We start from the raw sequence: 13,737 nt of genomic DNA, 5'->3' as shown, positions 1-13,737 counted from the left end.
AACATCACATATTCCCAAAGCACAAAATGATGCCTTCAGATTGTATTGTCTGACACACAGTCTGTCCGTTTGTTTTTTTTTTAAAAAACCAAAACATTTGTATAGATAAAAAACAAAGAAAAGCAACAGAGCTCTATATTTAAAGAAACTTTAACCACTGAATGTTTGGTATGTTCCCTTGATATCTGACACAGTTAATCACGAAAAAAGCACTAGGGCGCACTGTCTCACTTCTTTCACTGTAGCATCATCAAAGAAGACCCATTTGGAGGACTTGGTGTGGAAGGTGAAGGCACAGTAATGGTAGCTGGAGTAGCAGATCATCCCCACGAGCAGCAGCTCTCCCTTTTTGGCATGCTCATCTGTCACCCTGTAGAAGAGCTGGGTCCACACACACACACACACACGCACACACACACACACACACACACACACACAAATATATATAAATATATACACCAATTACTCATCGGCATCAACACTCAGTAAGTGGGCAGGCAAGTGAGTGATGTTGATAGCTAGTGGAATCAGTTACTCCATCTGTTTATAGATTAAAGTCTGAGGGAATGAACCGACATTGATTTGACAATCAGTACGAATGAGGGCTGGTTTAAATCAGCACCTTCATGGCACTTGATATCTAGATGAATTCTGACAGTATTTTTATTAATGGCTGAAATACTGATAGACAGTGGTATTTTTCAGTTGTATTTCTTTCATAAAAGATGTAAATAAAGTAAAAAGCTTACAGAATTAAGAAGACATATGGAGGAAGTGTTGGTGCAACAGTCACTTGTTTCTTCCTCCAACGTTTCATGCACTGCCAGTTCTGTCTCCTCTCACTCTCTCAAACAATAGATTTCAAAGCAAACGATGGGGGTGGAGGGCTCCCTTGAACACTCAATAAGTCACATGAAACACTCCTTAATGAATTAAGTCCTTTGTGGCAAACTAGTGGGAGGGGGTCTGACAGAGTCTTCTGTTGGTATGCCTCTGAAACGGGCAAGATGGAGTTGTCTAACGGTTTGCAACTTAAGTGTAGAAGTTACGTAATGTGAGGAGTGTATGAGTATTGTGCGAATCTGAACTACACCGATTGATTTATTTGCTTATGAAGCTCATCCAACACAGTGTACTCATGTGCCCAGGCGACTGAGGAATACTTAATAAGTTGTGTGCCAAATTTCTACATACACATTCCATGTGAACACTGCAGACAACCACATTCATGTGTGTGAAGATTTTACGGACAGAAAAAGTTCCAGTTCCAGTTGCCTACGTTTGCGCATACTTATGATCAAGAATGTGTGAAAATAAACTCTGCAACAAAAGCAGTCTTGAACACGTTTTTCCCCCCTCGCCTCAGTGACGTCTATTCAGCCCACATGTTCCCTGAGACAGGCATGCACACACACGCTCAGGAAAACACAGAAACAAGGGGAGGGGCTTTCTGACAAGCTGACCAAGGCCAGCAGGGGCTTTTTGATCAGTGGTGCTGGCCAACTGGGCATTGGGCGTTGACTGCTTATGCAACGGCCCAACTTACAGAGAAATAAATCCCCACTTTATTTCCTACATATGTTCGATTGCACCTCAATAAACTGACTCCAAAACAGAAAAAAAAGAAAAAAAATTAACAGCTGTGTGAATGAGCAGATTCCCAAAATATACTGACAAACTGAACCATGTCTGGAGAGTTATTTTATATTCTGTTGGATAATTAATTGAAAATGTCAATGAAATTCTGTATGACAATTTTCATGCTGTAATTCCACAAACTACTAAAGAATAAAATGTGCCTTAACTGTTGGTTAAAAATACACTTACCTCAGAAAGACTGAGATGAGGCCCCAGTGAGCGAATAACATCCTCTGTGAGGTCTGACTTTTCAGAGTCCCAGACAAAGCCTATGGTAACAATCTCTGGAGAGTTCATGAGGACCCGTCTGATCCCAATCCTCTGGCCACAGTTGCTCTGAAGAAGCAGGACCAAGACATGGACAAAGACTACAGTTTTACCCAAAAGCAATTTCACTTGATTACAAAGTAAAATGTCAACATCAAAGGCAAAATATTTGAGAGTCACTACACTCCCAAAGAAACTTTATTCAACAAATAATGGAGACAACTAACATCTATATTGCTGATGAAAGGCCTCTGGTGCATTTGTTACACATTGGTCTTTCAAGGAACAATGTGCTTAATAAAACACTCTGCATAGTCCACTTACTGGACAGTTGCGAAGGTCTCCTATCTTACTCGCTGCTTGTAACACCTCCCCAAAAGACTCGTCTCTGCGCTGATGCTGATGCGTCTGTTGACTGAGAAAGATGAGACGCATTGTCAGCAGAAGCATGGGAAAGAGCCAGTGAGTGAGAGGAAGGGCGACAGAGACAAATAAAGATTACGGTTTGTGGAGAAAGTTGTGTGTGAAATGTAAGCTAAAAAGTTAAGTTATGGCCTTGTGACAAATGAGGGGAGACATGAAAAGCGAAAACAGAGCAGAGCCAGACAGAGGACAACAGGGGGAAGTAAAGAAAGTTTCATATTGCCTGTGCCTTACCAGAGTGCAGTGATGGAGACATAATGCACCAGCTCTGTAAACGGCAGTGGGTCGGAGGATGCCCCACAGCTATGGCACACAGACTGCAGAGTGGAGAGAGTTGGAGACCAAGGGGATGATAAGTACAAAGAAAAGATACACAGGTGTGATTTCAGCATGCATATCCACTGTCAAGGACTAATTATCAAGTCAGCATGTCATCTTCCAAAAGAGTGACAACAGAAATACTCACAGTAAGAATAAACAAAACAACAAAAACACCTCCTTAATTTGTATAAACTGCGGCAAGACATCATGACTTGTCTTGCTGATCTAAATTATCAAGCTTTCAATTTAATACATGAAGTGATCAATCTACCTTAGATGAAGGCAATCCTCAATCCTGATAATATTTCTCGGATTGGGTGCCCTGAAGTCGGGGTGGAACCAAATCCACTGACTGTGCCCCGAAGGGATTTAGTCCAAAGGCGTATTATCTGTTTGATTCCGAGATAGTACTGGTTTGGGATGGGGCAGAGTCATCGATGGGCTTTGGAAGCCACAGGGGAGGGTGTTGTTGTGTGTTGTGCCGGAATTTATGTGTACACCATCTGTGATTTATCTGCTGCTGCTGCACTGTGGAATCTGACCAGAAACACCCTCTGTATTCCACTGGGGCAACCCAGTATCAAAACATGACGGATTGGATTTCTACCGTCTCAGACAGTGATTCATGCACCTGTCTGTGTGTGTGTGTGCCGCTTAATCCTAACACTAGCTAGTGTGTTTCGCTTGTCCACACATTATTGTAAAAAGGCTGTGCAGACAAACAAACTAAAACGTCAACAGCAAAAAATATAAATAAACAGAATTAACATCTCTTCAGACAGCCTTAATTAACTTATTTTAACACTCACTTGTTTTTTAATCACCATAACATTTCTGATGTTTTCTAACCTCTTACTGACCTGTTCATAAAGTGACATAGCAAACTTCTGATGCGTGATGCAAGACTTTGAAGTGCAGGCATCTGTCTCCTCAGGCACAATGTGCAGGTGGATCCTGTCCAGTATGTTCTCCTGTGACACAACAACACATCCATCAGAAAAAGGGACAAAATATTTCCAACACTGCTATTGTAAAGCCACCTCTTTACAAGCACCAAGGGCTGTTTTTTAACTACAATACAGGTATTTCCCAGAGCAAAACTGCAGTGCAGTGGGACACACCGTTACATATCATGAGTTCAATTTTAGGAGTCATGTCGTAAACCTGACAGCAGAAGGAACACATTTAAAGAGCGAGCTATGCTCCAGTATAGTTTCCACCTGTTTCTATGGAGTGCCTGTGAGTTTATAAAATATTAAGACTGCAAAGGTAGGCCTTCAAAGGTTACAAGCACAACTTCACAGCCTCTTAATCTGACACTGACTAAGTCCTCAAATAAATTCTGCACCGGCGTGCTGCTGCCAATACGTTACATGGTGAATTCTCAAGGGCAAAGATCTGTGGGATTAAGAATTAAGATTGTCTATAAAAGATAGCAACTTTGCCGCGTGAGGTTCAGTCTCCGATGAAAAAAAAGTTGCTGTTGAGTTTTTGTATGACGTGATTTTCTTTCTCTGCATCTGACTTATTTCTGACTCATTTTGATATGAGTAAACCCTTTTTTAAGACGCAAAGTAACTTAATGTCCACACTTTAAAAACCCAGTGTTCACCCATAGAACAGTCCTCTTCACTTTTGTTTCAGAGCCACTAGGTTCTCTCACTTGTTTATCCATTGCTGCATAATTGGACTTCCTAAGCGGAAAAACAATGATTGAAGGATAAAATCAGGATACATCTGTGCTGTTTGGGTAAACAGTTATCAAGGAGAAGTGATCAAAAGCTTAAGAAGAAACTAATTAAGCCTGATGGAAAAGAGAAAACAAAAATGAAGAATAAAAAATGCAGCAGAATTTGTTTTATATTAGATGGTTGAAGTCGAAATAAACCTGAAACAAAATTACTTGAAAACTACACTCCCGTTATGGAACAAGTTCTGGCTTAACAATACATTTCTGTGCCAAAAAGAGCAAAGAAAAACTGAAAATGATGTGTAAAAAAAGGCTCAAGGACACATAAAGTCGACTTCAAAAAAAGCCACAGAAATGATGCGACATAATATGGTAGTACAAAACAGAGAGGTCCAAACACAACTCTGGCGCTTATATAACCTGTCATGATGATATTTAGCGGCTATGTGGCAGGGGTTGATGGGAGGGGAAGGGAGGGACAGAAGCTCTTTCAGTGACCTCGCCAAACAGTTTGTTGCAGTGCATTACCCGAACTGTGTGTCAGGGTAACACACAAGCATACACACATCCCTCTCCGTACGCGAGTCTCCCTCGCTCAGGACAGCCGCGTTGCCACAGGAACTTACAAAGCACTCTGCGGCATCATCCATGAAGCCCAGCTGGAAGCGCTGCTCGTCCTTAAAGGTCTCTGCCAAGGCGTGACGCAGGTTGTCAGAGGGCAGGGCGCGCTCTCGACTGTGCTGGAACTGGGAGAAAATGCCCTGAAGAGGAGAGCAAGAACTTGTTAGCACATGGACTGTGGGACATTTTGTTTATTAAAAGCAACTCTGTCACCCTCACTGCTCGATACATAGTCTGGATATGTGACCCACAGAGTTGGCACATTCATAATGACATACAGGAACTTCTACTGATTGTATTTTACCTTTAATGCACAAAAGATGCAGGATTCCCCCAGACAGAAGTGTCCAGGTAGCTGCCTCAAACTGCGTCTGAAGATGTCCAGCTGCCATAGTACCTATACAAGGGAGAGGGGAGGTTACCTTTTTTTTACACTCATCATGACAACAGGTAGGAACTATCATATGTACAAAATCTTGACAACCTTGGGCCCTTTGTTACATATGACAATTTTACATTAGGGACAGGGTCTCAAGGTCATGAGGATGAGGAGTGGGAGAGAGGAACATCTCCCTCATAGAAACAAAGCCGCAGGTAGTGATCATCTTCAACCAGCTCATCGGTTGCCTCACCCTCTGAGTCACAGTCTCTGAGAGTGACCTCACTTAAGGGCTGACTGCAATAATGCACTAACTCACCAGCTAGTCAAAAGCAACCACCAAGTAGGTTTAGAAGTTGCTGGGAAGCTCTGACAAATTTAGGCAGTGACTAAGCTTTGATATTTCTAAATAAGTGATGGTCTTTTGTAAGAGGGTGGAACATGGTGGAGGAAGACTGCAACTAGTGGATAAATAAACGAGCACGCACCAAAATTAAAGTATTTTTTAAGTAAAAAGCATATTAAAATAATCTGTTATCCAATATAAATATTATGCTTGAATTTATGAATTTATGAAAAGAACAGATCAAATTAGAACCAGGACCATATAGGGTTGCTGCAAATTTTTTGGATATCACATTCAACGCCTTTCAAGACTTTAACAGATAGATTTTAATATTATTTCCACAGCAAAACACATACATGTTAGGAGGGTTTTTAAGCAATTCTTATTCACTTTACTTAGCAAATAATGTATGGTATCTTTTTGAAATTAATAAAGAAAGAATCAAACACTGGCTTTATGTTTCAAATCAACTTGACAGTATTAATTGCGATATTTATATGGATAGTTTTGTATCACCACAAAATAATCATAATAACATTTCATAAAGTAATAACATTGTTGGCAAACACAATTAACTCTGTCTCACTGTTATGTTTTAGATGTGATAAAACTGTTAAAAAATATATATATTCAAATTTTAATTACACTTTGGATAGAATTTTTAATTTTGATAACACTGTGTAATACTATGAGGCTCTTTGAGTTGTTCTCGCACTCACAGTATAGTTAATTATGCATATTTACACTTAAAAATTCCTTTAAATAATATGAAAAAAAATGTTGGAATAGCTTTATTTTTATGGGTAACGTGTTCATAAATATGGTAATTAAGACTTCTACTTTCTTTTAGATAATGTGGAAAACTTAGTTGGAGCAAATTAACGTGTGGGTTATTAACTAAAAGAACTTAAGTATGCAAATACAATATTTACACATTTTTAAGTTGATTCCTCATAAAAAATAAGTTTTTCACACTATTTAAAAGAAATCTGAAAGTATTATGTACTGTTACCATAATAAAGAACACACGTTTTTAAGTTGATCACTAGTAAAAGTTAAAATAAATTTTTCCACATTATTTAAAAAAAAATGTAATTGTTATGACACATACATGTCACAGTATATGTGACCTTTCATACACTTTAACAGTCAGAAACTCTAGCGAGGTCAAATTAAAAGTCGCTTTTCAGTATCCAGATTTTAGCAAATATCAGAAACAACAGAGGGCTCTGTGTCTTGTCAGAAACACCCTGGTCAACAGTCTTAAATCTTAGCATCATTTTTAATGTTTTGTGTACTTTTTTTGATCCTTTTAACTTCCCAAGAGTAAGTGGCCCGTGGATAACAGATTGAAACAATACAAGAAAAAAAAAAGCTTGGCTGAGTCACAACCGAAGACCAAACCACATTTAAATAAGCGGATTCTTTTGAGAAATATTTCTCATGCAACTTGACATCACATTTTATGATCTTAAATCTCTGCACTCTATTTCAAGACTTTTTAAGGATGAGCAAGAACCCTTTTTACATTATGGTTCATAACGAAAAAGGCCAACACATTCTTATTTGTCGACATTAATCGATAAAAAGCTAATTCTAGCACCATCACAGGAGGATCGAGAAGCTTCCTTGATTCCTGTTCACACGTGACACACTTTTAAATACTGCATACTCTATCAAAAGGCACACACTTGATAGATAAATAATTGAAAGAAATGTTTAAATAAATGCAGCCAAAACAACCAAAAAAAAAAGGACATACCTGCACAGCACTGTTGAGGAAGCAGCTGTTCTGGCCCGGCTCGTTCAGCAGTCCTTTGGTGGGGGCCAGAGACAGCATGCTCCCCGGCTGGTACGATTTCCCCAGATTGCCCCCCGGCTTCCTGAAGAACTTGACCCATGCCATTGGATAGTGGGGTCTGCCTTTAGACAGGTGGGTTAGTCAGACAGCGACAGGGCAGAGTGGTGCTGGGATCCTCGGCCTCTGACGGAGTGACTCCCCAACAGTCTCGGGCTAAGTTATTCCACAAGCTGCAGCAGCTGCCTTGCTACACATGGGCTTCTAGTACATTTCTGCAGGTCATGTAGAAAATCTTTTTGCTTTGTCAACTTTTTCAAAAGTCGAAAAAAAAAAGACAGAAAAAAAAATAAAGTCAACACACAAAATTACAATCCAAGTCTTTGTTTTGGTAAGCCTTTGATGATCTGCGGTCTAATACTTGTGATTAGATGTATTTTGACTACGGAGCAAAAAGCCTTAGTCATCCTGTAGTCTTGATGGCTTCAAAACAGCTTTATGAGTGACCCCTTTAAGAGAAACTCTGCCACATTGTTGTGATGCTGTTGAAGATCTTTAGCTGCAGTCTATTGTCCCTCTCAGAGGTCCATCCATATTGAGGTTTATCGAGACTGGACAGCAAACAGGGCCGGGCTGCGTCAGAGAAACAGAGAAAATGAGATTAAATGAGATTTTAGATGAAATTAGAGCTTATTATCAGATACCGTGTCTTCTAGCATGTGATCGCTATTGTTTTCTTATATGTTTAATTCTGAAATGTTTGCTCCATTCACAGGACAACATTTTGTCACCATTTAACAGACTGATTCTGCAGTAACAGAGTTTGTCCAATTATCAAGCAGGGCTTCCCTCATATTCATTTTTTATGGCAGCCTGCCATGATTAAAACAAGGGCGCGTACATCCGATCAAACAATCAACCGAAGGAAAGAATCAAGCAAAAGATCAGCACACTGTATTAAAAGTTCCCAGTAATTTTTAATTATGCAACGTTTCTATTGAACAGAGATCTTCTTCTGGCATTTCAAATCATGACCCGCCATAAAACAGATATTCTATTATTGTAGCTAGACTGGTCATTAGATTTGCCTCACTCACCAGCCAAAAAACACAATGGTCATCTATTGTGTGGCAGCTACAATTTGAACATTCACTAGCCATTTGGCCAGTGAACAACATTTTGCACCCTGCATCTAAGACTACAGCCTTCATATCGCTGCTCATTCTAGGTTAGATGTTAAACTGGATGTTTTAGACATGTCAACAAAGCTTACATATTAACTTTTACAAACAGCCTTTGCACTGGAGGCGTGTCAAACTGAAGTTACCCAAGATGAAGTTGCATATTAACACTCAGACAGATTTATTTACATTTCCTAAACAACAAATGACAACAGTCCAGAGTCATTTAAAAAGGACAAAGATAATGTTGACCTTGAACAGCCTTTGTATTAGCATGTTTACTATAAATAAGCTCGTACTCATTTTGAAAGTGTACAGGAATTATATAAAAAATGAAAAAAGGAGGCAACCTCCAACATTAACGACAATAAAAGTCGACTGTCACTACTGGCACGTCTTCTCTATCTCTCAATATTGATAACTGCTGACTACAGTCTTTCCAACCTCTCAAAATTCATTTGACTAGAGAGTAACAACACATGATAATCTATGAATCTGCTACTTTTCATCCAGCTCAAGTGTATACTATATCAAAATATGTGTCATATATAACCCAAGATTAAATTTTCTAAAATTGCTTATTTTGCTGACCAACAATTAGAATATTAAAAGATTGTTATTTTACAAAGGTATGAAACAGAGTTCAAGACATTTTAACCAGAAAGTGTAAAGTGATTTCCAGTGAAAACCTTCAAAAAAGTATTATAATCATCACTGATAAATCTTCCTCCGCAAAGATTTACTATACAGCTTTGTCCCTCGTAAAATAGCATTGCATGGGTTTACACCTCCATGCTTACATGTGCTTTAAGTTTGCAATTCTGGCTCAAGATGAGAGCACACACTGAAGTTGTTGGTCAGCAATTTGTGGCAAGATTTAAAAATTTCCATCAACAAAACACTGCCACAGGTTTCTTCTGTGTCCCATTTTGTCAGCTTTCCGGGCATTGTCATTCTTTCATAAACTCAACGACAAAATGCCTGACCTATTTTTAACACGAGATGAGCAGTGGAGGACATTATAACAAACCACTGAAGATGCAGTTCAATTTATGAAACTTGCGACCTATGCAGCTTCAACAACATAGTGAGTAAGACCAACAAAACCTGCAGTGGATGTGCAGTGTGCACCTTTGAAAGCAGCGCCTAACACAAGACTACTTTAAGAGGTATGATGGATGAATATGTTTGTGCTGAGTTAGGTAGTGGAATTTGTGTCTAGGTTATTACAATAGTGTATGCCCCAAGAGGTAAATACTGTATATTAACAGCCTGTAATTTTTAATGTGTTTATTGTGATTTTTATAGGATACTCTTTCACGTCATGCTAAATCATGCAAAGCTTTTCCTGTGCCTTTATGGAAAACTGAAGTTGTGGAAAAGCAGATGTACACCAAAAAAGTACAAAAAGCAACAATGAGTAATAGTTCCTTGCATGATGCATGGTGATTCATGCTTTTAGTTCCCAACACCTAAAAAAATAAGCCCAAAGAATAAACCTCAAACATTTTGTTATTCAGAGTGAGGACAAAAACTACTGCCCTACTTTGCACAATGAAACTTCCCTCTTGTGACAGTCTCCAGGACCACAAAAAGTTTCAGCCAAAACCAGCTGGACAACATTTTCACCCCTGGCATTTCAGGAATCCTCAATGGATGAAGATGTTGCAACTATGTAACCTTAAAGTAGGTTAACTGTGCAACCTGGAGTTTAGTATTTATACGTAGAATTTACATACTCATGACTGAACTTAATAACATCTCGGCCTCTGTACTTAGTAACTGGATTCCATTCCAGAGCAATCAGCTCACAGTTGCTTAAGAACTGTTTTTTTCGGATTAGTTCATAGCTGGAGGTGCGAGAGGAAAACTCCACCAATACACTCCACCTAAAGCATGCCCTGGCATGTTGGTTCTATCTGTATGTTGAATTATAAGCTGTATTCAGGCACATACATGAACATTAGAGTTGGAAAACACCAGAGGCCCCATAATATGATATTATCATGGTACATTAGGTTCAATACAAAACTCTTGTGATTTTAAACATTTAGTGATATTGCTGAATATTGTAATAACATACATTGAGATTATTTACCTTTTTAACTGTAAATTTAATCATCAAATGAAGAAAAGTCATTATCTATGTTATCTAACAAGATTAAAATTTTAAAATAAAGTTTTTGTATTTTAACCATTTTGCGTGCAGTAAAATGTATCTCGTGGACTGAAAGAGCAATTAATTGTATTGTACTGGTACACAAAATATAGTGATACTATGCTGTATCTATTTTTTAACTCTACCCTAAATAAAATGGCACAGAAAGGAGAAATTACTCACAAAGACTTATTTTTTTTAAAAAATTGAACAATATTTGAGGTGAATAAGAATTGTGTGCATAAAAAAATCTTTGATTTTTAACTGAGAAAAATGGAAGCAAAAACAAAAGTGTTAATTTTTTTTTTTTTTCAAATTTATATTTAGTGTATTTTCATATCTGAGACAAACATTCAAAGTGACCATGCAGCATCTCTTCCAAATCAATTTGCCAGCAAACAATACCACACATACACATGTCCACATTATTCAATGTCCATTAAATGGCACAGAGAATGAAGTCAATGCATGTTTTGTATTGTAACACTGCTGACAACAGCGAGAGGAAATACGGCTCTGCCTTTCAGGTCCTACAGATTTTATTGCATTATGGTGGTCCGCTTGAAAGCTGCCAACCTCACTTATGTTGAGCTATCTTTTACTCTGAGCAGAATTGGCACTTGCTGACTACAATTCAATGACATCATTTTTCAAAGATTGTGCTCTGGTACCTCAGGGCAAAAAGTATCATTCAGCTGCTACGTTTCCTTTAAACAAGCCCTCACTTATTAACAAACATTACATTCACTGTCATTTCATTTTCTTCTGTGAAACGATGAGGCCCTTACTGTGGAGAACTAACATTTCTGCCACATCCGTCTCCCCACCCAACAAGAAATTAGAAAAACATTCCAGGCTTATCAGATTAAGCATGACACCTTTCATCTGACAACATCATGTGACTGGCACCATGTAGTGTTTGCACTGCAGGACAGGCGCACATTTTTAGACATGGACTGGCTGAGTTGCAAGCCAGAGAGGTTAAAGTGGCACATACTGCCCCTAACCTGTGAGCAGGCATGCACATAAAAGCGTGTAGAGTTGGAAAGATTGATGCACATTGTCTAAACAGGTGGCTATGCTGACATGAACATTAAAAATGTATTTCATATGCAGCCGTGTTATGAGTTTTTTTTTAATAAAAGAACTATTCTCAAAATTGAGAACGGATCCCTCATAACTGACTTCAACCGAAAACAGCCATGTGATAGATTGGCCTCCTTGTTTATAAACCTAGGTGGAGAAAATGACTCAACTGGCAGGTCACAATATTGTCCAGAAGCCAGGTTTACGTCATTACCTAATGTAAGCCAAGACTGCTGTTGACACCCTTCCGGTTCACATCTTAATGTTGAATGTAACCATTCTCCTCAAGCTGATTTCCTATTTCGGGTTGATCCTCACATTTTTTTGATAGTTATTTCTTTGTTGAACACTGGTGGTTTATCTGACTTCAGTAAAGCGAAAACTGGTGATTCCTTGATGATAAATGACCCAGATGACAGATGTTTTTTTTTCCAATTCAGCTCTGGGCTCGACCGCATGAGAGAAGCCGGATTCAATCATATGCAACATTCACAGATAAAGAGCAGTGTATTTGATATGAGATAAGCTGAAATTATTGATCCCTGCAGGGAAATCAGGTCATGACTGCAGCAAAAACAGTAATATTCAGTGAGGTCAAGACACAAAATCCAAGCACACCACTGAAAACATAAAAAGCACCACTGGAATTAGCAGAGAGAAGGACAAGCCTCAAATATCAAAACTAATTTTCATTATATAGGGCCGTGAATTGTATCCTTAACTAAATTAACCAGACAACCACACCACTGTGGAGTACTTTGTACCAATATAATCTATTATTAAATCTATAAAACAATTACTGTATCGATACACAGAAACATCTTCAGTTCTATCACTGCAGCCCCAGAGAACGAGTGCAACAGGCTACACTAGCATGAAAACATGAATCAAACAAAAATTGTATATTCCAGTTATTGCTGATACTGCTGAAAACTGTCTTCCTGCAATTTGTTTGACAACTACAGAGGAAAGCTAATTTGTAATGCTAACATTTATAAAACATGAACTCATGGAAAGCAGTCTTTGTGCTTGTTTGTAACAATTTTCTGTGTGATGTTATCACTTTAATTTCAGCTGCTAATGATATATTTTGGTCCATGATGTCATCCAGTGAGAATGACTGCATTTCCCCCTAACAGATAGTTGGTGAGGAGGAAGTTATTTTATATATGGCATTTGTTTTTATATATGCTATTTAAAATGCAAGTCTCAAAAAATGTTGCTTGCTGGTTTGGTCTATGCTGGCATTTTTTAGTATGTACTCAACCTATCTTTATTATGACCTAAATGCTGGGGTTAATATTTAAAAAATCACTGGCTGCAACACATGAATTTCACTTGCAATAATTGCAATAATTAAATCAAGATGGGGTTAACTATTAAATAATTTTCTTATTAATTAAATAACTGATTAATCTGTTCAATCAAAATTAGCTTCCAGCTTCTTACACATTATTTTTTAACATTTTTTTTTACTACTTTGTGACAATAAACTGAATATCTCTGAAACACTGATTAACATGTTTCACTACTTTCTGACATTTTATAGACAAAATAACATACGGCCTAATTGAGAAAATAGTAACCATTATTATAAAAATAATAATCAACACAATAGACACAGGCTGAGTAGCATGAAAATATTATTATTATTAATGTAACTTAATAACTGAATGACCAAATTAATAATGAATGATTGTATAATGAAACTTAATAAAAAAATTAATGACCCTTAATGATAGGAGCTGTTAATGTCATTGCTTTATGTACCTGTGTGCCATTTCTAACTGGACTATTTTAAAAAGGTGTCAAGAGAAGTGTGCTGATGA

The 13,737-nt window shown here is 38.0% G+C and overlaps 1 protein-coding gene across 2 annotated transcripts in view; it reads right to left on the bottom strand.

Moving 5' to 3' along the window:
- Positions 1–13,737, bottom strand: part of usp53a (ubiquitin specific peptidase 53a) — a 35,295-nt gene that overhangs the window by 17,644 nt on the left and 3,914 nt on the right. For both annotated transcript variants that reach the window (XM_088073585.1, XM_042512215.2), the window contains exons 2-9: positions 7,448–8,116; positions 5,265–5,357; positions 4,966–5,100; positions 3,510–3,620; positions 2,563–2,645; positions 2,230–2,320; positions 1,828–1,974; positions 232–381 (exon numbers count right to left, since the gene is read on the bottom strand). In XM_088073585.1, coding sequence (XP_087929711.1) covers positions 232–381; positions 1,828–1,974; positions 2,230–2,320; positions 2,563–2,645; positions 3,510–3,620; positions 4,966–5,100; positions 5,265–5,357; positions 7,448–7,591 — 954 coding nt within the window. In that variant the 5' untranslated portion in view covers positions 7,592–8,116. The remainder of the gene's footprint in view (positions 1–231; positions 382–1,827; positions 1,975–2,229; positions 2,321–2,562; positions 2,646–3,509; positions 3,621–4,965; positions 5,101–5,264; positions 5,358–7,447; positions 8,117–13,737) is intronic.

The sequence above is a fragment of the Plectropomus leopardus genome, chromosome 23, assembly GCF_026936395.1.
Source record: "Plectropomus leopardus strain MGB_pleo_1.0 chromosome 23, ASM2693639v1, whole genome shotgun sequence".
NCBI classification, from domain to species: domain Eukaryota; kingdom Metazoa; phylum Chordata; class Actinopteri; order Perciformes; family Serranidae; genus Plectropomus; species Plectropomus leopardus.
The sequence above is the reverse complement of the archived record's forward strand: the minus strand, read 5'-3'. Positions and strand labels throughout refer to the sequence as shown.